Genomic DNA, 27,232 nt, shown 5'->3' on the forward strand with positions numbered 1-27,232 from the left:
CCCTCTTTTAGCATGCATACAGCCAGTACAAACACTATACATAATTTTTTAAAATTTGATAATATAAACCCATTTAATCCAAGCATTTAGGAGGCAGAGGCAGGCAGATTTCCGAGTTCAAAGACAATTAGGGCTACACAGTGAGAACTTATCTCAAACAACAAAAAAAGTAGGAGAATACTACAGAGTTGGTGAATTATGACTTCAAATGTTCCAACTCTGACCCAAGAATTCTACCCCCTGTGGTCCAAGACAGGGACTGAGCCAGTCACTGTCACTGTAGGTAACAACATGCTAGAAACCCTCAACACCTACCACTGAGGAAACCTGGGCCAGGGTGGCTACACATGAGGGTGACAGCTACTTTCCAGAGGGAGATGGGCATACAAGTGAACCATCAGCTTACAAACTAGTGTGAAGTGTTCACACTTGTGGAAGAGAGAGGGACATGCCGAGTAGGCTGGTAGCTATGGTGCCTCAAGTGTACACAAACATTCTTATACACATTTTTAATGAGCATATATTAGTCTAGTAAGCAGAAAAATACAAATAACAAATCATGATTAGCAAAATTTCTCATAATTAAAGTTTCTAAGAATGACGTGTTACCACTGATTTATAAACCTTATTCATACAATGTATGAAGTAACCCATAAGTCTGCTCATAGCATAATTCAGAGTTTTTGCTTGGTCATAACTTCCTTTCTAAGTTGTTACGTGGCATGAAGTCCCATGGATTGGAACAAACAATGGAGCCAGGCACAGACTAGATGTACAGGAGGAAAGACACCTCCATCTTCAATGGGATTGTCTATGACCCTCGAGTCTGAGATTTGCTGACTTCCATTTTTTCTGCCAATCTGAAGAATAAAGACATAACCAAGGCATTACACCAGGGAAGCGGGGGTGGGGTGGGGTGGGGGGTGGGTGGTTGTTGAGTGGGGGTGAATGGAGAACAGAGTGTCTCTACTGGTTCTATGAGAGGCAGGTGAGCTATAGCAATGTCTCTCCTGACCTCTATGAACTGCCTTTTCCTCTCATTTATTCAAGGTTGAGGATTGGTCAAAACAGAGGGAGCCAGCCAGTGGGCAACAAGGCCTGCAGCCCAAGCATTAGCAACCATATTACCATACAAGAAAAACTGTGGCTTTAAAGGGGAATAGTGCCGAGAACTCAGTTCTTTCCTCAAGACAGGGGCTCACTACATAGCTCTGGCTGTCCTAGAGCTCATTAAGTAAAACAGGCTGGTCTGTAATTCATGGAGATCCTCCTGTCTCTACCCTCCAAGTGCTGGGACCAAAAGTGTGCACCACCACACCAAGCCAGGGCTATATTCTAAATTGTAAATTTTCTTAGATTTCCCCCTACTATTTGCAGAAATTTGTCAAGTCCAAACGTAATTCCGAATGAGGTAGGTAGTCTCTACTCAGCCCGTGGTCTCTGAGGGGCCCGTCAGGCCTATGCCATGAAAGCACTAGACTCCCAGGCAGGGAGCGCTGAGGGTGGCGCCAGCCCATGGAGAAGCGAGCGCCTCAGTTGGCGATTTTCTCAATCTCGTCCAAATCATCTGTGTCCAGTCTTTCTATCTTCTTATCTGAGGGGGAAAGAGAAGACGGGAGGACATCTCACCATGATCTACCGAGGACACGCAGCAGGAGTCACCCAGGACAGGGTGGCAGTCTGCCGAGGCACCTCCCTGAGGGACAGTGATGCTTCCTCTAGCCACAAGCAGGCTTCCTGAGCCTGAGCAGATAGCACCAGGGCTATCTATGATCATAGCTACCAACTTCCCAGGAAGTCAGGTTCTCCCAGCCTGGTCCCAGGGCACTGATATTGCAGTCCCTGAGCCCCGGATATGCAGGGACCACGAAAACCTGCCCTCTCCCACACCCCCTCTGAAAGGGATCCAGGCAGAGCCAACCCGGCACTCACTAAAATGCTCCTGGATCCTGTTGAGGATATTCATGCTGTGCTTGCTGTCCACCATGTTCACCGCCAGACCCCTCTTGCCAAAGCGGCCAGTGCGCCCAATGCGGTGCAGGTAGGTCTCATTGTCTGGGTTCCCATCCTTGTCCACAGGGAGGTCAAAATTGATGACGACAGACACCTGTTCAACATCGATACCTGTACAGAGGGGGTGGGGGAGGCAGGCAGGAGACAGAGGGGCACCATCAGCCACACGTACCCAGTTGGGCTGAAGACATGCCTGGGACAGGTCACATCTGGCATGTGGCCACTAAAGCGCACATCACTAAAGAGGGTCTGTCTGTAGCTGAGGACGCAGGACACAAGTCCACAAGACAGGGAGCACCTGGAAACAAACCTTCCCACCAAGGCAGACTGCGGGCTTCCCTTCCACCATCTCCTAGGAAGGAATGTCCCTCAAACCCTCCGCCTCCACGAGACAAGAACTCTTCTTGCTCACAGGGCCTGGGCCCCCAGCCTGGTGAACGGGGCCAGTCTCTGCTCACCACGGGCACACACGTTGGTGGTCACCAGAACCTTCTCTTTGCCTTCTCGGAAGCGCTCGATCACCGCAGCCCTCTGCTCCACCATCATCTCTCCACTCAGCAGGGCCACCTGGTGGCCCTCTTTTGAGAGCTCTGCTGCCAGCCAGCTAGCTGTTTTGCGGGTCTGGAAAAACAAGCAAACAAATATGTAAGAAATATTAGCACCTATAGAGACTGATGTGGATCTACCCTGTAACCAGTTAAACATTAAACGCAGTAAAATTGCCAACCTGATAGTACAATAGTAAGCAAAAGTGTCACAAGGGAAACAATTTTACAAAATTTTCACTACAACACTACACTGGGGTCTGCTGAAATGGTGCAGTGGGCTCCGACTCACTGTCAAGCTTGCTGACTAGAGTTTGAATCCAGAGACTCACATGGCGGATGAAGAGAACTGAGTCCTCAGATATACTGACGTACTGTGCCACGTCCACACACACAATATGTAAATGTAACAAAAAAAACTCAGGTAGAAGAGATTTAAGTTGGCTAGTCTGAGCTACACAGTGAGCCATTTACCTCAAAATCAAATCTGAAAGCCGGGCGGTGGTGGCACAGTCCTTTAATCCCAGCACTTGGAAGGCAGAGGCAGGTGGATTTCTGAGTTCGAGGCCAGCTTGGTCTACAAAGTGAGTTCCAGGACAACCAGGGCTACACAGAGAAACCCTGTCTCAAAAAAACAAAAACAAAAACAAAAACAACCAAAACCAAAACCCACAAACCTGAATGGGTCACAAAAGGAGTTGGGGAAATCAGAGAAGTTCTACAATTCATGACCCCATTAGCTGCATTCATTCTCTGAGATGTCATGAAGAAAAAAAGTCAGACATGCAATGTCAGAGACATGAAGGGATGGTTCTAGGTAGAGGAGTCTTGAGACAGAACTACTAAATGCAGTGAGCAATCATTGGTTGGCTCAACTTTAAGCTAACATGAGCAATGATGCCTCCGTAGCTCAAAAAATATACTGCAACTTTAATCCCAGCACTCAGGGGTCTGAGAGTGAGGCCAGCCTGGTTTGAAAAGAGCTCCAGGACAGCCAGGGCTCCACAGAGAAACCCTGACTTGAAAAACAACATAAAGAAAACTAACAAAATTCCCCAGCAAATGAACGCACAGGGGAATGTTTGTACTGACAGAGAGGATGTGTCTCTTGTCTCCTAACACTACTTTCAAGGGCTTCCTCCTGGGACAAGAGCCAGCTTGTTCCGTAGCTTTCTTTTCCCTAGGAGTCTGCAGCAGCTTGCTTTGGATTTTCCAGGAACATATCCCTACAAATAGACACCCATCTAGGAATGCTGTGTTAAACTTACAGAACCCCTACAACATGACCACTAAAGAAACCATTTTCTCCATTCCTACAAGCTAGTTCCTAGCTACAGAGAATTTGGTCCCTTTGAGTGACAGGCTGAACGATCTAGGGACTGTGCATCTGAGTAGGCCGGGACAGCTACTCACATGGCAGAAGATCATGGCTTGGGCGATGGTGATGGCCCCATACAGGTTGCACAGGGCCTGGAACTTCTCCTCTCTGTTATTGCAGAGGACGTAGTACTGTTTGATGGTGTCCAGAGTCTCCTCCTCACGCTTTAGCTTGATGATGTTGGGGTCTGGGACCACCTTCTGGGCAAACTTCCACACCGAGTCTTCAAAGGTGGCCGAGAAAAGCAGCATCTGGCAGTTTCTGGGCAGCATCCTGCAAGTGGAGGCCCGGGCACTTTGCAACATTCCAAGGCGGTAGAGCCAGAGGGAAGGCTCACAAGCTCAGCCTCCCCATTCTAGATGGGCTGCAGCCGCAGCAGGCTGAGGTGAGCAGAGAGCATCCTGGCACGGAGGAGCAGACCCAGCAGGGCACTGGGGCTGAGTGAGGGACCCAGGCCTCTCTCCCCAACCCACGCTGGCAGTATGGTGACAGCTGCTGTGCAAATGGCCCACCAGACCAATGCAGCTGCACAGAGCAGAGCAAAGAACTCAAAGATGCAAGAGGAGCTCTGGCCAGTTCCTCCTGGCTCTCTCTAGTTCCTACCTCTGGATGCGGATGCTCTGGTCTTGGTGGCCCTGAGTCGCTATCATCACATCAGCCTCGTCCAGAACAAACACCTTGATCTTCTTGGGGTCAATGAACTTCAGCTTGGAGCACCAGTCCAAGACGGTCCCGGGGGTGCCAATGACAATCTGCTCACTCACCTTCTGACCTCTCTCCACTGTGGAAAAGGTAAGTTTTCTTTACATGTTCCAAAGAGAAAGCCAGTTCTGGAAATAAAAATCTTCTACATTGTCTTAGAAGTGTCAGAACAAGTCACTTTCAGATTTCACATCACATGGGATAGCTGGTAAGATGGCTTAGTGTGCTAAGGCTCCTGTCAGATCCTAAGAACTATGTTCACTCTCTGAAAACCACATAGTGAAAAGAACTGACCTGAGATTACCCTCTCACCCCCACAGCCCAATAAATAACCCACGAGGGTCGTCCTCAAGCCTCGCTTCTTCAACAGTGACGTGAACACTGTGTGCTGCACTGTGGACACAAAACGTGCATGTTTCTACTTTCTCCTAAAAACCTAAAAAAGTTCATTCGTTTATCTGTGGATAAAGGGTAGAGTTCTGTGCCTGCAGAGTCTAGACGGCATTGGCAGATCCTCTGATTGGAGTTACCAAGTTATGAGCTGCCATGTGGACACTAGAAAATTGAACCTGGGTCCTTCTAGAAGAGCAGTGAGTGCTCTTAACCACTGCCCCATCTCTCCAGCCCTCTCCACAGTTGATGTCATGAAACTTCTCTTTAACTGTGTTTTTTCATTCATATATATATGAAAAGACATATATATATATATACACATATACATATATGTGAGTGTGTAAATACACATACAGGTGTGTATGTATGTATACATATATAACACATACATACACACACATATGGCTGTCCTCTCTGTAGACCAGGCTGGCCTCACACTCAGAAATCTGCCTGCCTCTGCCTCCCAAGGGCTGGGAGTAAAGGCGTGTGCCACCACCACCCGGTTATATGTATGTTTTTAAAAAAAGATTCACTTATTTTATGTATGTGAGTATACTGTAGCTGTCTTCAGACACACCACAAAAGGGAATCAGATCCCATTACAGATGGTTGTGAGCCACCATGTGGTTGCTGGGATTTGAACCCAGGACCTCTGGAAGAGCAGTCAGTGCTCTTAACCGCTGAGCCATCTCTCTGGCCCCTGTGTGTCTTTTCATATCATCTATTCTCTCATGTAGTTCACTCAATTCCTCCTATGCTGGTAGTTGAGTCAAGGATCCTGGCCACGTTTTTGTTCTGTTTTCTGGTCTATGAAGATTCTACTTGTATAGGTAGTTTTCCTAGGATAAATCTCTTTAGTTTACAACACACAAGCCCATGACACACAGTCTCTGAAATTTAAGCTAGGTCAAGTTTATTCATGTTCACTTTAACATTCCATTGTAAGAAATTAAGCCAGTGGTGGTCAGGCATGAGCCCAAGTTTACAAATTCCATCTCTGTTTAGGCCTCCTCCCTTATACTTACATTTATTGCCTCGAACAGCATAAGCTAGCTTCAATTCTGGGTGAAACTTGCCCATCTGCTCAATCACTTTTCCAGTTTGTAATGCCAGCTCATATGTTGGGGACAGGCACAAACACTAGCAGAGAAATCACAAAAGGCGAGTTCAGTGACAGACAACGGGCCTCCTGAAATACTGCAGGGACCTACTCCTCAAGCAGGACCTGTTGAACAAATGCCATCAGTAAGGGACCCGGCATCAGTGGTTCAGTATTGGTGGAGGCCATAGAAATCACTGCCTAAAGCCGAGGTCTCCAAAAGAATCCTCCCCTGTCAAGGCATGGCGCACTAACTGCTTTGAGATGTCAAAGACTAAGGTGCCAACACAAGTTACACCTCATCAGATGGCTCTACTGGGACTCAGGGCAGGCAAGCAACAGCCCCCAGGCTTCTAACACTCACCTGAGGATATCTGTCTGCTGGTTCCACTCTGCTGAGCATAGCTAGGACAAAGGCAGCTGTTTTCCCAGTACCAGACTGGGACTGTGCAATCAGGTTCTGTGGGCTGCAATGACAAAGAACAGAAATAAAATATTGGAGCAAGGTGTGGTGATCTACACTTTTAATCCCAGCACTTAGAAGGCAGACACAGGCAGATCTAAGTGTGAGAGCAGTCTGGTTTACATACCAAATTCCTGGACAGTCAATTCTACATGATGAGATCTTGTCTCAAAAAAAAAAAAAAAAAATCCACTTATGTTTCTTTTTATTACCTATGTTTCTGCACTGAACAGAAAATAACTTTCACACAGTATTTCATTTGGTAATGTGCCACCAGCTTCATTTCAACCCCTACATTTTAAAAATGCTTTGATTCATTTATGTATGCACGCCTATATATCTGTGTATAGAATGCCATGTATGTGCAGCTGAGTACACACAGAGACCAGAAGAGGGAATCAGATGTCAGATCTCCTAGAACTTGAGTCACAGGAAGTTGTGGTCCACCTGACAGGGTAATAGGAACCCAAGCTGGGTCCTGTGGAAGAGCAGGAAGTGCTTATCACCACTGAGGCATCTCTCCAGCTCCTTTCAAAGATTTACAAATTATGTTTCTGTGCTTTGTGCTTTGGGGAGTGGAGCTAAGTGAGTGTGAACGAAGAGGACAGTCTTTAGGAGTTGGTTTTTTCCTTTTACCACACGGTCCCAGGGATCCATCTAACAGGTGTCAATTATTGGAATGTGCATTTACTCTGAGCTACCTCATAGCTCCATTTTATTCTATGTTAGTTTTTTCTTAAAGGATATTATTATTTAGTATTATTATTAGATGGGTTCACACTAACAAAATCCTCATTCCAGATTCTGAAATATTCTAATTTAAATGCCCAAAGTATCCCAGAGAGATCAAGACTGCGGAGTAAGATCTAGGCCACAGAAGCCCTCATGGTGTTCTCTGCTGAGCTATACCATGCCCGAGTGCAGCTCTCTGGATATTCTCTCTTCCCACCTACACAGCTGACTTAAGACTCTTATTCAGTTGGCTAATTCTCCTTTCTTTCTTCAAGGTCTTATTATGTATGTAGCTCAGGGTGTTGGCCTCAAATTCATGATCCATGACCTTACTTCTGCATACTGAGTTTATAACTAGGTCTACTGGGTATTTTAGAAGGAACCTTTACAATCTACATCACCTGACCCAATACCATGGTGTTTTGTCACTAAAAATAGTTGAAGCCAGGTGTGGTGGTTGCATGCCTTTAATTTCAGTACTCAGGAGGCAGAAGCAAGTGGATTTCTGTGATTTCAGGCTTCTCTATAGAGTGAGTTCCAGAACAACCAAAGCTACATAGTGATATCTATTTCAAAAAAACAAAAATCAAAAGCAGACAAACAAGCAAAAATAAAAGTTGAGATTAAAAAAACTTCTACAGCCAGGCAGTGGTGGCGCATGCTTTTAATCCCAGCACTTGGGAGGCAGAGGCAGGCGGATTTCTGAGTTCCAGGCCAGCCTGGTCTACAGAGGAAAAGGAAAAGAAATGAAAGGAAGGAAGAAAGAAAAAAAAAATTCTACAAAATGCAATATCACTTATCTAGGTTTTAAAAATATGCAAGCTACCCTTCAGAGCATTAGACACCTATGAACACAGCGAAAGTATTTAAAGACACACAGGAGATAACCCATGTCAGGAAGGCATTTGCTTCAAGTGGGGTAGACAAGGGATGGGAAGAGCCTATGGGAGGTTCCACTTGCAAATAGATTAATGTTATATCTTTATTTTTTTTTTTCCCCGAGACAGGGTTTCTCTGTATAACCCTGGCTGTCCTGGAACTTACTTTGTAGACCAGGCTAGCCTCGAACTCAGAAATCTACCTGCCTCTGCCTCCCGAGTGCTGGGATTAAAGGCGTGCGACACCACGCCCGGCTTTAATGTTATATCTTACATGCTGAACAAAGCTAGAGAGATATTCCTGGTTATCTCTCTGTATACTTTTTTGTTGTAGAGCTAAAAAATTTCAATGTATTATTTTTAAAAAATTATTTTATGTGCGTGGATCTTTAGCCTACGCATCTGTGAAGCATTTGTATGCCTGGTGCCCTCAGAGGTTAGAAGAGGGCATCAGATCCTCTAGAACTAGAGTTAGATACATGGTTGTGAACCCATGATGTGGTTACTGGGAATTAAACCTGGGTCTTCTGGCAGAGTGCTCTTAACTGCTGAGCCCATGTGAAGGCCAGGAGTGTTAGTTAGCACATGCCTTTAACCCCTCCACTGGGAGGCAGAGGCAGGCAGATCTGAGTTTGAGACTATCCTGGTCTATAGATCAAGTTTAAGGATAGCCAGAACTACACAAGAAACCCTGTCTCAACGTTCCTCTCCCCCAAGAAGTATGTTCAAATCCCCCTGATTCTCTTTGCACATTTGAAGCTCTTTTTCTGAGGAAGCAGGATGTCCCAGACAGCCCATTTTGTGCCCAGCAACAATGACAGTCATTTGTGAAACACTTAGCTAAGCCACCTGTGAAGAGGTGCAGCCGGGTCGGTACTCACGGTTCAGCAAGCATCATGGGCAGAGCATTCTCCTGGATCTTGGACGGTCGATTGAAGCCCATGGCGTAGACTCCTTGGAGAAGCTGAGGTTTCCTAGGGGGAAGGGTAGAGATAAGATGGCTTTCCAGCAATTAAAATGTTTTTAGAGACTTATCACCTTCCCTAGATATATCTACCTAGGTATGATGCTCATCTCAGTCAAACTACTATTCTAAAATTCACATTTGGTTATTCTCTATGTATGTCTGTATGTGAGCATGTGCCATGGGTGTACAGGTGGAGGTCAGAGGGCAACTTGCACAGGTCAGCGTTCTCCCTTCACTATGAAGGTACTAGGGTTTGAACTCAGCTTATTGGGCTTGGTGGCAAGTGCCTTTACCCAATTAACCACCTCACCACCTCCAACTATGGTTTGTTTGTTTTTTGAGACAGGATTTCTCTGTATAGCCCTGGTTGTCCTGGAACTCACTCTGTAGACCAGAAATCTGCCTGCCTCTGCCCTCCAAATGTTGGGATTAAAGGCATGTGCCACCACTGCCCGACTCAAACTATTTTTTAAGAAGATTTATTTTTATCTATGTGTATGAATTCATATGTGTATGCATAGGGGTGTGTGTGTATGTGTGTGTTTGCACACACATACATGCGCCTATAGAAGACAGGAAACTCGAAGCTAGAGTTACAAGCAGCCATGCACTGCTGGCCGTGGGTGCGGGGAATCAAGCTGCAGTCTAATGCACCAGCAGCAACCAGTTTTAATCCACAGCCATTTCCAGCTCTCACACCACCCATACCCACCTAAAAACAAAGTCTCATCTTACCCTATTAAATGCTACTCTGAGACTACTACAGTTTCTCAGATAAATGGAAGAATCCACGCTTTCAGCAGGCCCACCTATGTGTTCAGACAGATCTGGATGACAAGTGTTCCATGGATGCAGCAAAAGTGATAAATTCATACCATGAAATAAGTTATAAAGGAAATTTCTAAAATAAACACTGCTTTTTTTTTAAAGGATTTATTTTTATGTATACGAGTACACTTTTGCTATCTCCAGAAACACCAGAAGAGGGTATCAGATCTAGTTACAGATGGCTGTGAGCCACCATGTGGTTGCTGAGAATTGAACTCAGGACCTCTGGAAGAGCAGTCAGTGCCACCTCTCCAGGCCCCAAATAAACACTGCTTGTTATACTGTTGCAATGTAGAATTTCTTTAGAAAAATGGAATTTTCAGAGGTTTTTTTTTTTGCCAGTGTCTCAGGTATCCAAAGTTATCCTTAATTCTGATCATCTATATTTTGTGAAACTGTTTTTCTTTCTGAGAGATGAGGTCTCTCTATGAAGCCGAGACTGTTCTGAAACTTGGTAGACCTCACACCCTGACTTGGCATACTCCCAAGTGTGCCAGCACACTTCACGCATTATAGGGACTGTACTCAGGGCTTCCTGCATGCGGGGCCAACACTATAGCAACTGAGATGCAGTCCTGGCAACTAGTTTTCAAGTAACTACTTAACAAATATCAATTAGTATTACACTTATAAGTTCTCTACTACCCCTATATTCACAGAGTATTTAACTATTATTACTGTGCAGATGTGCATGATGTATCTGTGAGTACAGGTTTCACCTGCTGTGTCCCGTGCTCATGTGGAAGTTACATTTTCAAGAGTTGTTCTAAGATTGAACTAAGGTTGTCAGCTTGCACAGCAATGGTTTTTACCCAAAGAGCCATCTGTCAGGCCAGGTGGCTTTAAATTTTGTTGTTGTTGTTGTTGTTAAAGGAAAGAGTTGACATAACCCAGTTTGACTTGAACTCACTATGTTGCTGAGGGTCACCTTGCATTCCTGACCACTTTACCTCTGCCTCTGCCTTGAGTGCTGGGATCGCAGTATTTCCTACTATGCTCAGCTTTCACAGAAAAGCTGATAGCAGGGCATGATGTCTCAAACCTGTAACCACAATACTCAGAAAGCTGTAATAAAATAATTGCCTTGAGCATACTATCCTGGGCTACAGTGAGTTCCAGGTCAGCCTGAGCTACGGAGTGAGACTTTAAAAGGGGGTTGGGGGAGGGAAGACTAGCAATATGTCTATGAGTAAAACCATCTGCTACCAAGCCTAGTGATCCAAGTTTGATCTGTCAAATGGAATCCAGAGATAGAATAGGGGAACTGACTCCCGCAAGTTATACTCTAGCCTCTGTGCAATTTGTACTCATGCACACATAGAGATATATGCAATAAAAAAAGAAAGAAAGAATGGGGGGTGGGTGGGTGGGAAAAAAAGAAAGAAAGAAAGACAAAAGGACTAGAGATGGCTCAGTAGTTAAAGAGCACTAGCTGTAGCCAGGCATGGTGGTGCACGCCTTTAATCCCAGCACTGGGGAGGCAGAGGCAGGTGGATTTCTGAGTTCGATACCAGCCTGGTCTACAAAGTGAGTTCCAGGACACCCAGGGCTATACAGAGAAACCCTGTCTCGAAAAAACCAAAAAGAAAAAAGAAAAAAAAGAAGTTGGTTAGATTCTCAGCACCCATGTGGCAGCTCACAATTGTTTGTAATTCTATTTCTATGGGATCTTATTGGCTGCCCTCTTCTGGCCTCTAATGTAGGCAAAACATATACTGTGAAACATATACAATAAAAATTTCATACTAAATAAGATAAAAATAGTAAATTTTAAAATATTAAATGTTTAAAAGATGAAGGAATCTGAGAAGTAAACTCTTCTGGCATATGTAGGTGCTCATACACAGCTAATTTTCAAAACAAAACCCTTTGGTATTCTCAATTGGGTAATAAAGGTAGCCTCTGACGTGCTTGTTAAAAACAGTCACTACCTAGTCAGTATTCACCAACCCAAGGAGTTCCACTGGTTCAGTCTTTTGCATGCCAGATCTGTAAGTATACAACAACCCAGGCTGAGCATGGTGGCGTGTGTCTGCAACCCTAGTGTATGGAAATGGGGAGTGGGATCTGGATCCCCAGCTTGCTCGGCAGCCAGTCTAACCAAAGGTAAGATGTGAGTTCAGTGAGAGGCAGGAAACGGCACAGCAAGATACCCAACATCAATCTCTGGCCCAAGTGTGTTCACATACATTTCCATGCACAGGTACACAAAACCCCAACAGTGATCTACGTTCTGTCTATTTATTGTCCAACAACTAAATAAGAGAAAACCTACCTAAGAGGACAATTCAAGCTCTAACTGGTAGTTCAGCTCTGTAAGTGAAGCAGTTGGCTGGTCAAGGCAAGAGGATCTCTGCAAGTTCAGGCCAGCCATGGCTACATAGCTAAGTTCTTTCAGACAGACACCCATCCATCAGAGCTGAACTGACAGTGCAAGTCTTTCCAAGGAAAGGAGTTAGAACTCAATAAGACACAGGATCATCAAATAAGACACACTGAGATCATCAAACCTCCTGATGCAGTTGAGACAACTGGCTCCCATCTGTAATCCTAGCACTTAGGAGTCTGAGGCAGGAGGCTAACTGTGAGTCCTAGACTAACGTACACCACCCAGCCAGTCCTAGTTACCTTATGCTATGTAGTAAGACCTTAAGAAGGAGGAGTGATGTGGAGAGATGGTTCAGTGATGAAGAGCACTGGCTGTTCTTCCAGAGGACCTGAGTTCTGTTCCCAGCATCCACGTGGTGGCTCACAGCCCTCTGTTACTACAGTTTCAGGAGGTCTGATGCCTTCTCTAACCTCCACCTGAGCCAGGCACACAAATGGTGCACATACATACGTGCAGGCAAAAGCACTCATGCAAAAATATCTAAATTAAAAAATATAATTTTGTCAGGCAGTGATGGCACATGCCTTTAATCTCAGCACTCGGGAGGCAGAGGCAGGTGGATTTCAGTGAGACTAGCCTGGTCTACAGAGCCAGTTTCAGGACAGTCAGGGCTGCACAAAGAAACCTTGTCTTAAAAAACCTAAACCCCAAACCAACCAACTGCCCAACCAAAAAACCAAACCAAAAGGATTGTGATAGAAACATTTGATATGAATGGGGCTGCTGAGACAGCTCAGCTGGTAACGCACTGTCACAGAAGCATGACGGCCTGGGTTTAGATGGCCAGCGCTCACATAAAAGCGTAGTAGTGGTACATGCCTGTAACATCAGGGATAGCAGGACCGTAGTAGAGACAGGAAGATCCCTGGGATATCCAGCTGCATGGATGTGCTCCAGGTTAGAGAAAAATCTGTTTCTCTCTCACACACAGTCTTTGCTACAAGCACTCCATCCATCCTACATTTTCAAGTGGTCAGTATGGCAGTGTTGACTATAGACACAGTGCTATACAGCCCAGCCTCATTTCAAATAATTAAACAAGAAAACTGCTTCTGAGAACTATTGGGTATATTTTATTACTAGGCACTCCCTTCTTTCAGAGCCTGGCCTATCAAAGGTTGCACTGCATTCTCAGTACTGAAGAGCCTAGAGCAACTCCAAGCATGGGGCCACTGCCCCCATTTTACTGCATGTAATTGCCTTACATCTCTTCAGTTACAGTAAAAACCATCTAGCCTGCATCAGCCCCATAAAGTTGAAATAAGACCAATGCCTTATTAAAAAGCCTTGAGCCTGTATAAACATCCTACGATCAGCCACATTCTGGGACAGGTTGTTACTCAAGGACTAACCCCCAACTAGCAAGTTCCTTCTCTATCATCGTCTGAACATCTGCTTGTGGTTTTATGCTTTCACACGAGCCTGCTCCCTCCCTTCAGGGAAGCAGTTCAGCACCGAGCCTGACTGCACCGCTAGCCACCGCAGAAGTGCTTCCCACAGTGAAGAAAGTGTTCTGGCTTTTTCTGACTTTGAAGGTTCTGTCTTCATTATCTGAGCAACCCCAGACCCCAACAGTACCAGAATCCAGGCTCTTAAGACACTTTCTAAAAGCAGATAAAAATGTTTGTAAACCCTGTAGTCTTCCAAAGGGCTTACCTAATTAGACATGTTCCTGACATCCAGAAATCACCTGTCAGCCAATATTTTATTCAAAGTTCTAAGAGTATAAAAGAAAAACAAGAAGAAAAGACTTTCAGCTATGTTGAATAAATCTGTAGCATTTCAGTCTCTACTAAGAAAATCAGGTGCACGTGCACACTTGTAGTCCCAGCTACCCACGAGGTTCAGGTGGGAGGATCCTTGAGCCCAGGTGTCCAAGGCCAGCAAGGACAACATAGTGAGATCCCACATGCACTCTGTAGCCCAGGCACATCCTGAACTTCAAGCTGGATAATGGGCCTGCACTACCACCAGACCACTCAGAGACCCAGTGCCTAAGAAGAAAAGAAAGCTAAATTGGAAGAAAAAGGGTAATCAGGAGAACTGTAGAAGACTATCACTGTAGACACATGTATGTAGCCTCATGTGTCTGAGGCTGGCCTCAAACCTGCTGTGTAGCCTAGAATGACCTTGAGGTTTTGACCTCTAGCCTGCAAGATCTCTGAAATGCTGGGATTATAGGCATGCCACCTAACGCTTGTTTTGTGCAGTGCCAAGGGATCAGCACAAGACCTCAGGTTTGCTAAGCAAGCACTCTACCACTACCTGAGCCACAAACCACAGCCCTCCCACACTCACTTTTTAGTTATGTGGATTATCACCCACTCAAAGACATAAATATAATGTTTTTAAAAATTTAAAGCCAAAATAAAAATCTAGAAAAATCTAAAAAGCTGGAGTTTTGTTTTGTTTTGTTTTTGGTTGTTTTTGAGATAGGGTCTCTCTATGTAGTCTTGGCTAGAATGAACTCAAGAGATCCCCTGCCTCTGCCTACTAAGTGCTGGGATTAAAGGCGTGTGCTACCAGACCAAGTTCTGAGAACTGATTTGTTGGGACTGAGGAAAAACTGTTCAAATTGATGACTACTCACAGGCGAAGCTCTTCGAAGGACTTCACTGAGTAGAGCGGGGAGCTTGGGTCCCTCTGCAGGACTTCCACTTGGTTGGTGTTATCCACAAGATTGCTTCTGATCAGCTTGTTGAGTAAAGACTGAGCAGCTCTGTCCTCTGTCAGGAAGAGAGCAAATTTTCTTCATCCACTGGAGACAATTCCCATCTTTGAGGAAATGCTCTTTCCCCGTCTCTGCACGAGACTTTGGCAAGCATTCACAGTTGGAGAAGCCAATCCCTGTACATTTTAAGTTACTAGAGACAGGGTCTTACTTGAACTCATAGCATCCTCCTACTGTGGGGTCTAAGTACTTGGATTCCTATCCCTGCACTGACTAAGCTATTTTGTGTTTTAAGCTTCATTTGCCTTAGCCTCTCCCATAGCTGAGGCCACAAGCACACGATGCTTCCTTTCTCAATCACCTCATTAGTTATCGTGACTCCCTTTTGTTTTTCCAGTGATGGGGATAAAGCTCATGGTCTAACACACACTAGACAAGTGTTTTGCCCTTGAGGTACACGTCCAGCCCGATACACACACACACACACACACACACACACACACACACACCTGTTCTGCATATCTGTGTGTGTGTGTGATGGATGCGTTTAAAGTGCACACACATGTGAAGGTCAGAGATGGAGGTTGTGCACCTTCTCCACCTCCTGTCTGAGACGGCGTCTCAGTGAGCCTGCAGCTGACTGTTTAGACTGGCTGGGCAGAGAGCTGAGGGTCACCCTGCTGCGTCACAGCACTCCTCCCTGTGCCAGGCTTACAGACATGCTGCTGCTCAGCTTCAGCTTTCACGGAGGCCCTTTACTGAATGAGCCATTTCCCAGACCCGACACGATACTCTGAAGACATTTTCTCACAGCCTCAGGGACAGCACACTCTTCACCTCCCCTCACTTCCCTGTCCCCGTAAGTTAAGAGTGCCTCTAGCTCCACAGAAGTCTCTTGAAACTCACTTCAAAGACTCATTACCTTTCTCCTCTTCCTCTGTCTTTTCTGCAGTGGTGCTGGTTTTGATAACACCTACACAAGAAAACAACCGTCATTAGAAAGCCAACCACTAAACCCACCTAAAGGCTGGGACAATATAAGCACTAAAACCTATTGAAGTGAACAAATATAAGGAGCTGGCATTTCTTCATGTTTAGTGGAGTTTATGTCTACAAAATATGTAAGTACATAAGAAAAACTTAATTTGAACATAGAATCAGAAACCTATGTAGTTATTCTAAAATACAGCATAGCATTACATAGTGATTTTTTTTAAATTAGGTATTTTCCTCATTTATATTTCCAATGCTATCTCAAAAGTCCCCCCTACCCTCCCCCACTCCCCTACCCGCCCACTCCATAGTGAACTCTATTCTCTATTTTTAACTCCATAGTGAACTCTATTCTCTATTTTTAACTCCATAGTGAACTCTATTCTCTATTTTTAACTCCATAGTGAACTCTATTCTCTATTTTTAACTCCATAGTGAACTCTATTCTCTATTTTTAACTCCATAGTGAACTCTATTCTCTATTTTTAACTCCATAGTGAACTCTATTCTCTATTTTTAACTCCATAGTGAACTCTATTCTCTATTTTTAACTCCATAGTGAACTCTATTCTCTATTTTTAACCTATGAGATTAGAAAACTCTTAATCCCTGGCTCAGCATTTTATGATGAGACTCTACGGAAACTGCAGGCTCTGAGGAAACATAAAATCGCAGAATCCTCACAGGAGTGTTGTACAGGAGTGAACGTCTGTAATCCCAAGACCAGGGGAGCAGAATCAAGCTCACCCAGAATTTGAGGCTAGCCTGGTCTACATATAAATTCCAAGCCAGTCAAGGATATATAGAGACCCTGTTCCAAAACACTAAAAATAAAACAGTTTTACAGAGGGTACTTTGTTTTGTTTTTGAGACAGGCTCTCTCTCTCTCTCTGATGTAGCCCAGGCTGGCCTGGAGTTGGCTATGCAGCAGGGGATGATGCTGAACCTCTAACCCTCCTGCTTCCACTTCCACGTATTTAGATTACAAAACGGCAACAGCATGACTGGCTTATATGGTACTAAGGCTTGATCTGGATTCCTGCATGCTACAATATCCTCACCCCTACTTTGAAAATATTTGTAAAAATTGTGAATGATTAGATAAAGGTATTTGCTGTCATGAAAAAAATCAAGTATCCTGGGCATGACTTTGTCACCTCCCAGAGGTAGGAAGTGACAGGGAAAGACAACCAGGAGACCAGAAAGAATGAAGCGTGAATCCCTGTTTTGATCCATGCCTTATATAAAGAAACCCTGGAAGACAAAAAACACTTTGGAATAACATTAAAAAATTCAGAGCCAGGCATGGTACCACAAATGTGTAATCCTGGCCCTTAGGATGCCGAGGCTAGAGGAATGCTATGCATTCAAGTCCAGCCTCAGTCATGAGGCAAGACCCTGCAAACAAAAACAAACAAACAAATGAATGAATGACCAACCTAAGAGAAATTAACCTAAAGTAAAATGTCACTAGCAGTCATCACTCCTATGTCATGGACTGAATCCAGTACTCCTAAAGTCATCTATCCTTGTCCTGATCCCCAGCACCTCAGAAAGGGGTCTTATCTGAAAATGGAGTTACTGCAGATACCACTTCAGTGTACCCTAATCCAATGTTACTGGGCCCATATAAAAAGGGGGTACCCAGGGCTAAGAGTGACAGAGCATTTGCCTCAAGTGTTTATGGCTGTGAGATAGATCCCCAGCAATTTCAATCAATCAGTCAATCAATCAATCAATCAGTGGAAGAAGGAATGCTATATAGGAGAATGCCATGTGAAGTGAGGGCAGAGATCTGGGTAAAATTGTTAAAACTCAAGAAATACCAAAAATTGCCAAGCAAACCACTAGGCGTCCGGGGAGAAATCTGGAATAAGGTCTTTCTACAAGCTCCCAGAAGCAACACTTGATCTTCTCCAATCTCCTGAGCCTTGAAGCAATAAGCAGCTGTGGATTGGATTATGTTTTTTTGAGAAACGGTCTCACTTTGTAGCTCTAGCTGGTCTCTGCCTCTCCTGGGAGCACAGGCCTACGCACCTGGCAGCTATTATGACTAAACAGTAAACCTTTGTGGTGCTTCGTTAGAAGCTAGAGGAGACCAGCAAATGGACACCTTGGCGTGAGAGCACTATAACAGCGTGGAGGAGGGCCTTGTGCTTTTTTATACTTTGAGTTGTTGATTTTTGTTTGTTTGTTTCTGAGATAAGGTTCTGCTATGTCCTAGAGGAGGAGGAATCTAAAAAACCAACACTCCTCCTGACCATTGGAATCACAGATGGGAGCCACAATGCCTGAACCCAGTCATAGTTCAAAAGATCCAAGCATCAAACAGGAGAACAATAGTGATTTTTGTTTTTAAGGCATCAGAAGCCTGGAAAACATTCCTTCTTCAGAAATGTACCCCCAATTTCTAATTCCAGGGCTGACATGTGCCGCAGGACTCTAGCATGACAGTCCCACTGCTCGCTGCCGTGACGAGGAACCTAGTCTGTAGTTACCAGTGACTCACCATTGGTGTCTGCTTTGACTTTCTCTTCCTTGATCTGCAAACTGCTCATCTGAGTAAGAATAAAAGAAAACAGTAAGCCAAAGACCCAACCAAGGAAGGCAGCCGGATGCCTGGTAAGAGGTTAGCGACACTACTGCAGAGCTGGCTGGGAGCGGGTTCGTTGTACTCAATACAGAAGCACTAAGGGCCGGGCATAACCATCTCATGTTTCCTTCCTCAGCAGCAGAAGCAGAGGAGGTGGGCATGGGTTAACCATGATGCTATGGGGACACAAACTTCAAAAAAACTTCAAACATTTGCTTTTCTTCTAACTTACACTTTTTCTAGAAGGTCTCCAAGGTTCTGTTTGCTTGTCTGGGTTTGTGAAACCAGGGTCAAACCCTGGACACAAAACAAACTGGGTAACTGTGCTGCCACTATGCCATGTTCCAACCTCTTTAACCCCAAACTTAAATAACAGCAAGTTATCTATCCTGCCTACCCAACCAAACACCTGCATGTAAGTTAGGTTAAAATGCATCATAATAAGCTGAGGGCAGCTAAACAGGCCTTTATCGATAACAGTACTTGAGAGATGGAGGCAGGAAGATCAGAAGTTGAGGATCAGGATGAGACTTACGAATTTCACAGTCATAGTCATAGGTATTTTAATAACATATAATTGCTCAGAGTGTGGTCTGAAGGTGGTATGACAATCTTGATTGTCAACTTGATGGTACGTACAATGGAAGACAAACTCCTGAAAGGTTAACCCGAGGTAGGAAGACCTACACTGTAATTTGGGCAGCACCTTTCCCAGTCCAGGACTGAATGAGGACTGAATGAAGCAGCACCAGCAGCTCTCCTCCTGACTTGAGGATACGGCGTGCTTTCCAGCACCATGCCTTCCACCATTACAGACCATGTGCCCTTCTTAAAATGGGAGCCAAAAATACTATGGGGGGGGGGCGGGGGGGGTTCCTATGACAGGGCTCTCTGTATAGCCTTGGGTGTTCTAGAACTCACCAGGTAGACCAGGCTGACCTCAAACTCAGATATCCACCTGCCTCTGCCTCCTGAGTGCTGGACTAAAGGCGTGCACCACCACTCTTAAACTCTTGTTCTTGTCATGGATTTGTATCTTGCATCAACAAAGACAAATGCAACTACGACAAATGATTTATGTTCCCAGAGCCCTGGGTCTGTCCCCCAGATCCCTAAGTTAACATCGTGGGTTACTGGTTTAGAGACAGGGTCTTGTACATAGCCCTGGCTGTCCTTGAACTCAGAGATCCACCTGCTTCAGCTTCCCAAGTGCTGAAATTAAGTGTGAACCAACACACCTGTACTGGTGTGCTGGTACTCTTCCTAGAGGCACTGTACTGATCTCGCTTGTACTTGACAGTGGTATTGTCCCCCCAACTTGCCCTCTCTGACTGACCTACTGTAGGTCTTTGAGAAATGGAGATGCACACTCTCATGTGTATTACTGACTTCCTATTGCTGTGACGAAACAGCATAACCAGGACAACTTACAGAAGACTTCACTTGGGCTTGTGGTTCTACAGTTATTCTAGGGATAAGAGTCCACGATGGCAGAGCAAAGGCACAGCAACTGAGATCAGACGCTGAAGGCTCGAATCTTTAACTGTATCGAAATAAGGCAATTTCTGTTCACAAGGCCTGCCTCTAGGGACATACTTCCTCCAGCAAAGCCAAAGCTCCTAAGACTCCCCAAACAGCAGCACCAACTGGGGACCAAGTGTTAAAATGTCTAAGTCTACGGGGAACATCTCATCTAGACCACCACAACAGTAAAAGAGTTTAGGAGGGGCTGGTGAGATGGCTCAGCAGGTAAGAGCACCCGACTGTTCTTCTGAAGGTCCTGAGTTCGGATCCCAGCAACCACATGGTGGCTCACAACCATCCCTAATGAGATCTGACTCCCTCTTCTGGTGTGTCTGAAGACAGCTACAGTGTACTTGCATATAATAAATAAATAAATCTTTAAAAAAAAAAAAAAAAGAGTTTAGGAACCAGGTTTTCTAGAGAAAAAGCAGGTGAACACACTTTCTCCTTTAATGGCAGAGAGGTCATGAGAAAGCAAGCAGACCTGGGGATGCATCACACAGCAGAACTTTTCATTGGTTGGTTAGTCCTCATTTATGCACATGGATCAGCAGAAATATACATTGGAATGGTCTGAACATTTAAGACCATCTGGAGTTTCCTAATTCAACCACATTAAAGTAGCCTCCAGAAGGCCTGATGAAAGAAAACAAAACAAAACAAAAAAACCAAAAAAAAAACGAAGCAAGTCCATTAAACCATGATTGGTTACAAATGTGTTAACACACAGCTCTCTCGAGAGTGAAGAGTAACCCATAGCTAGGAACGGCCAGTCAATAAACAGCCTGGCATCCTTTGTTCTGGATTCACTGGCCACACACAGACCCTGATGATTAATCCTGCCTCTCTGAACAGGAAATGTTCACAACTCTGTGTGGTGAATGGTATGTGTGCATGCTGGGGGGGTATGTGCATGCTGGGGGGTATGTGCATGCTGGGGGGGTATGTGCATGCTGGGGGGTATGTGCATGCTGGGGGGTATGTGCATGCTGGGGGGGTGGGGTGGTGGCGAGGCTTATCTCAAGGAGGTTACGTCAGCTTCCTGATAAGCAGAATGGTTTGAACAAATCAAGGATGTTTAAGTAGTTGTGGTGACAGTCCTCTCATAATGAGATTAGGGGCATACATTTTTTTAAACCCCTGTAGTGCTAGGGTTTCCAACCCAGGACCTTATTCAGGCTAGGCAAGGGTGATTTACAAAACTAACTCCCCAGTTTTTGATAGTACATTTTTAAAAGCCAAACATGTGAGTATGGTGGTCCTTTCCTGCAATTCCAGGTAAGACAGGAAGATTACTGGATTCCAGGGGTTTGAAGCCAGTCTGGACATCAAAGTGAGATCCTCTTCTCAAAACATGTAATTACACCAGGCATGGTGGCACACACCTGTAGTCCCAGCACTCAGGAGGCAGAGGCAGGTGCGTCTCTGAGTCTACAGAGCAAATTCCAAGATACCCAGGGCTACACACAGAATTAAATTGAAGAAAAAAAATTCAGTCACTATGTCTTAGGAATAATCACTAGATTTGAAACTTCAGATGGGGTTCATAAGATGGCCTGACAAACTGGAGGAAGAGAACCTACCCTCACAAGCTACCTCCTGACCTCCACACATGAATGCGGCACATCCATGTTCAAAATACGAGGATATACACAAAGCAAATCCAAATAACTTTTAAAAACAAAGAATAAGGAGAGCTTCTTAAGAAAATCAACTGCTGGATCACAGGGCTCCCAATGGAGGAGCTAGAGAAAGTACCCAAGGAGCTAAAGGGATCTTCAACCCTATAGGTGGAACAACATTATGAACTAACCAGTACCCCTGAGCTCTTGACTCTAGCTGCATATGTATCAAAAGATGGCCTAGTCGGCCATCACTGGAAAGAGAGGCCCATTGGACACGCAGACTTTGTGTGCCCCGGTACAGGGGAACGCCAGGGCCAAAGGGGGGGAGTGGGTGGGTAGGGGAGTGGGGGTGGGTGGGTAAGGGGGACTTTTGGTATAGCATTGGAAATGTAAATGAGCTAAATACCTAATAAAAAATGGAAAAAAAAAAAAAAAAAAAAAAAAAAAGAAAATCAACTGCTCATTCTTCAGCTGAATTGGTTTAAGAGTTAAGAGAGCTCGCTGCTGTTGCGGAAGGGCCAGGGTTTGGTTCTTAGCGCCACATGGTGGCTCACAACAGTTTGTAAATCCCAGTTCCAAGGGGATCTAAAACCCTCTTCTAACATATGTAGGCTCAAGTGTGGTGCATAGATACGAACAGGCAAAACACCCATACACACACATAGAAAACATAAGATATTAAAAGAAAGTATTTGAGGCGACCCCGAGGTAAATAGTGAAGCCAGTTGGGCTGTGTCAAAAACACAGGCAGCAAAGCTGTAACTCATACACTTAAGAGGAGGCGGAGGGATAGGGATGCAAGAGCTCTCAAGGCCAGTCTCAGCTAATTAGCAAGTCAGAGGCCAACCTGGGCTACACCGTCTCGAACCCACCAACGCACCCCTCCAAAAACACAAAAACAATCTAACAAAAACTATACGACACTTAAAATAGCAACTAGACAGTTTGCATTTGTTGCTAAGTGAAGCATTAACACAAACAAAACCCGTTATTCTGGCGAGCTACAAACTGCCGCTTGGCGGTTAAGCATGAATGTGGGGCTGTTAGGGGAAAGGCAGCATAAACTCACTCAAAAACTACCCCTCAACAACGAAAAAAAGAGAGAATTTTATGTTGCCATTTCTTGTAAGAGGTCAAGAGAAGGGCCAGTTTGGGGCCTCACACACTTAATAAAGACAATGTCACCATGGGAGCAACTTTTCAGTCCAAACTCGGATAAGAAGCTCGCTGCGGGTTTTCTTCGCTGTCGGAGCAAATCCGCCGCGCTAAGTGATCGCCCACAGCAAACTCCAGCGAGCGCGGGCTGGCCCGGCTCTGAGGTCCCCGTGCTGGAAACCATGTCCGCCTCAGTCCCCTAATCCCCACCAGGCCACTGACCGACTTGACAGCGGCTTCCTGCTCGTCCACCGCCAGCGCCCATGAGTCGGTGGCCATGGTCCCGACGCGAGCCGACCTGCAGAGATGCTCCGCGCCCCGCCAACACCAGCGCCGAACGCAAGCCCGCGCCAAGTGCCACTCACACGGAGCGGAAAAAGACCCGCGCGGAGTTGACGTCAGTTCCTGCCCCGCGCGTCCGTCTTCCACCCACGCTCCGCCCCCAGGAAGATAAGCATGCGGAGCTTAGCACTTTAAGGTCCTGAGTCGCTTATTTCTTAATTTGAGGCCAGCCTGATCTACTGAGAGAGTTCCAGGACGGCCAGGGCCACACAGAGAAACCCTGTCTCGAAATGCTAAAAAGAGGAGGAAAAAAAAAAAAAATTCCATCTCGCTAGGTGCGATCTAATTGAGTTAACGTCCTAGAGCTCTGCAGAGTTACTTAGTACTCGCCCAATCGCTTCATTTCATAACCAAAATACTTACCCATTTTTTGGTTTTGAAACTAGGTATCTTGTTTTAAAACAAGGCTACCTTGAACTCGGTTTCCTCCTTAATAATCTCCAACACCTAGATTACAAGGGATCGAACGCTCTCTCTCGAGATGGCTCAGCGGTTAAGAGCACTGACTGTTCTTCCGAAGGTCCTGAGTTCAAATCCCAGCAACCACAAGGTGGCTTACAACCAACCGTAATGACATCTGACACCCTCTACTGGTGTGTCTGAAGACAGCTACAGTGTAGTTACATATAAATAATAAATATTTTTTAAAAAAATAGAACGCTCTCTAGTGGCCTTTGCAGTCGCAGACACACATGCATATACATACAACTAAGAATGAAATGATCTGAGCATAGGTGGCACAGGCCTTTAATCTCAGAATTTGGGAGGCAGAGGCCACTAGAGCAAATTCCAGAACAACTAGGGCTACACAGAGGAAACCCTGTCTCAAAAAACAATTAAAAACAAACAAAACAGAGTTACATCCTATGTGTGTGGATATGTATTTAGTTTTGTTTTTTTTTTTTTGTTTTTTTTTTTGAGTCAAGAATTTCATGTATCCCGTGGCTTTTTTTTTTTTTTTTCTGCCTCCCAAATACTGGGATAAGAGAAGTACTTTCCCTCTGTTGGGATACATTTTAAGTCATGATAGTTGTGTAAAGCTGTTTGAATGACTTAGGCACTTCACAAAAAGGATGCTCTTAAAATAGTGCAAAATTTTAATGGAATGGTAGTGAACACTTTTAACTCCAGTACTTGGGAGGTGTAGGAGGAAGATTGAGAGTGCAAGGCCAGTCTCTGCTACAGGAGACCTAGTCTCAAAATGCATATATTTTGAGTCTAACTGCCCATTGTCCTCTTGAAATTGCACTACCAAGCATACCTATTCTAGTACCAAGAACATGGCTATTTCTTCATGTATCTGCTGGGACATACTTCTTAGAGAAGACATAGTGTCTGACAACAATTAAGAAGTTCAAGTTTTGACTTGTCTTAGGTTTGCAAGATATTTAGGTTTGGTTTGGTTTGGTTTGGTTTGGTTTGTGAAGACAGGGTTTCTCTGTGTAGCTCTCGATTGTTCTTGAACTCATTCTGTAGACCAGGCTGGCCTTGAACTCAGAGATCTGCCTACCTCTGCCTCCCGAGTGCTGGGATTAAAGTTAGGCACCATCACCACTCTAAGGGTCCATAATTTGCTGAAGAATGACACACACACACACACCAACTCAAATAGATTGTAAATGCAAAGTGTTCTTTATTCTGTACAAGTTCAGCATGCTTGGGTCTCCCCATGACCGAGAGAGAGAGAGAGAGAGAGAGAGAGAGAGAGAGAGAGAGAGAGAGAGAGAGAGAGAGAAAAGAGACCCAAGTGAGCTTGCAGGCCTGATTTAAAGCATATTAGGGAATCCTGGGTTAAGGTGACCTCTATGTTAATCTGTTGGGTTCATCTCTATTCTATTACCAGGGTGTGGGGGGCTGAGGAAGTCTGGAAACTGCTGCTGACCCATTGTCCTTGCCTCAGGCCAGGTGGCAGGGCAGCTTGTGAGGCCTGGACTTGCCTGGAATTGCCCAGTTCTTGGAGACAGAGATTTAGACCTCGTCTCCTTAACTGCCAATCTGAAGCTTGTCATGGAATCAGCCGAGCCTTCTCACACCCATCTGGCTTGCTTCCTTTCCTAACCTTTTCTTCCTTCCTCCTTCCTTCCTTCTGGCCTGGAACTCTCAATGTAGAACAGGATAGTTTTGAACTTTCAGAAATTCTGCTACTTCTGCCTCCCGAGTGCTGGGATTACAGGCATGTACCACGACTCCTGCATTTAATGAATTAAAAAAATTCTTTCATACCACCTGCATCCACTATGAGGTTGATTTCTGGCGGTGTTGGCTGAAAGCCCAAATGAAACAATGAATCTACTCAGCTATTGTTGGAAACAACTCTGGGTTATACCTTACCTTCTGCCAGAACATTCATTTCCAGCTCACAGCTAGCCTGCACACCTCAAAGGGAGTACACCCACAATGACTCCTTTTTCCACACCAGAGGCCAAAGAGAAGGCACTTTCTGATAGTTCCCACCAAAGAGCCTGCACTTAGACAAGTTCTGACTCCTCTGTACATGACCACATGACTTAACATCTACACTCCATTTTAGCCAGGAGGTCTACAAGTGGTGCTAAGTTAACATTTTTAGAAACCCCTCATTCTGAACTGAGCATGGTCAAAATATGCCTTTAATCCCAGCACTCGAGAGACAGGTAAGCAAATCTCTGAGTTTGAGGCCAGCCTGGTCTACAGGGTGAATTTCAGGACAGCCAGGGCTACACAGAGAAACCCTGTCTACAAAGCAAAACAAGTAACAAACAAAAACCCCATTATACACAATTTGTTTGAATCATTTAGTTCTCTGCAACACTTATGTCATCTCTATTTCCCAGTTCACAAAACTCATGGTCCAGAAGTTAATTCTAACATCAATAAACCTAAACAGGGCTGGAGAGATGGCTCAGTGGTTAGGAGCACTGACTGCTCTTCCAGTGGTTTGAGTTCAATTCCCAGCAACCACATGGTGGCTCAAAACCATCTGTAATGGGATGGGATGCCCTCTTCTGATGTGTCTGAAGACAGCTACCCTGTATTCATATACATAAAATAATTCTTAAAAAAAAAAAAGGCCTAACCAACTTGCAAATCTGACCTCTGATTTTAGGGCAACTCAGTTCTACAGCACAAACCCAAAACCTGGGAGAGGAAGTGGCTGGCTTTCTTTACACCAACCAACTCAGTAAGTATGCATCTTAGAACATTGTTGGCATCTGACTAGCCAAAGCCTAATGAGCCAACCAATTACTGGAGGACAATGTCCTTTTCTGGACACTTATCTGCTCCTGGGCTGCATCACCTGCTGGGTGGACGGAACTGTCACCTTTTCCTCATCTGTGAGGCATTTTGTTTTCATCACAGAGTCCCAGATTCACCATTGGATACCCTATCCATGGTGTCTCTCCACCGCTGGATTACCCTGCAGTCTATCCACGCTGGGGCACAATAGCTGGTGCTCGAGTCAGGGAGGGAGCAAATCAGTAAGTGAATTTTCTGCTTCTTTACACTGCAGATGCCCCTACATGCAGTAAGCAACAGGATGGCAAGGGACAACAGGATGCTATAAAGATTCAGAAAATAAAGGAGGGATTATATCAGGTTGTAGAATAACTGTTTAGCTTTTCAAATTATTATATAAAGGAAGCCGGGCACAGTGGCACCACCTTTAATCCCACAGTTGAGAGGCAGAGGCAGACAGATCTCTATGAATTTGAGGTCAGCCTGGTCTACATAGTTACTTCCAGGCCAGTAAAGGCTATAATCAATCGATCAATAAACAAATAAATAAACAAAAAAAAACAAACAAATAAATAAAAGTATAAAGGGTGGAGATGTAGCTGAGTCATCACAGAGCACTTGCCCAGCCTAAGGGATGCCTGAGTTTGATTCCCAGCAGTAAGTTAACTGTAGAGAAAATGATTGTGAAGCATTTTCTCAAGGTTAAACATTGGAAGACACAGTAAC

At 44.9% G+C, this 27,232-nt stretch overlaps 1 protein-coding gene and 1 long non-coding RNA gene across 3 annotated transcripts; one reads left to right on the forward strand and one right to left on the reverse strand.

The window, feature by feature from the left end:
• Positions 1 to 494: 494 nt before the first annotated feature.
• Positions 495 to 23,327, reverse strand: Ddx19a (DEAD box helicase 19a). 2 transcript variants are annotated; one of them, NM_007916.2, is made up of 12 exons: positions 23,171 to 23,327; positions 18,561 to 18,609; positions 15,981 to 16,031; positions 14,978 to 15,113; positions 9,085 to 9,177; positions 6,495 to 6,597; positions 6,057 to 6,171; positions 4,540 to 4,717; positions 3,972 to 4,209; positions 2,472 to 2,634; positions 1,933 to 2,124; positions 495 to 1,594 (listed from the first exon to the last, which is right to left on the reverse strand). In NM_007916.2, exons 1-12 carry the CDS (start codon positions 23,225 to 23,227, stop codon positions 1,533 to 1,535), a joined length of 1,437 nt encoding a protein of 478 aa, NP_031942.2. In that variant the 5' UTR covers positions 23,228 to 23,327; the 3' UTR covers positions 495 to 1,532. The 2 variants fall into 2 exon arrangements, with proteins under 2 accessions (NP_031942.2, XP_006530713.1); XM_006530650.4 differs by lacking the exons at positions 15,981 to 16,031; positions 18,561 to 18,609; positions 23,171 to 23,327 and adding an exon at positions 14,044 to 14,104 and having other exon boundaries at positions 14,978 to 15,066.
• Gm51551 lies at positions 15,113 to 21,960 on the forward strand. Its single transcript, XR_003947457.1, has 3 exons — positions 15,113 to 16,179; positions 18,472 to 21,052; positions 21,447 to 21,960. It is a non-coding gene; the product is annotated as a predicted gene, 51551 (long non-coding RNA).
• Positions 23,328 to 27,232: the final 3,905 nt, after the last annotated feature.

Source organism: Mus musculus, chromosome 8, assembly GCF_000001635.26.
Source record: "Mus musculus strain C57BL/6J chromosome 8, GRCm38.p6 C57BL/6J".
In the NCBI taxonomy this organism is placed as follows: Eukaryota; Metazoa; Chordata; class Mammalia; order Rodentia; family Muridae; genus Mus; species Mus musculus.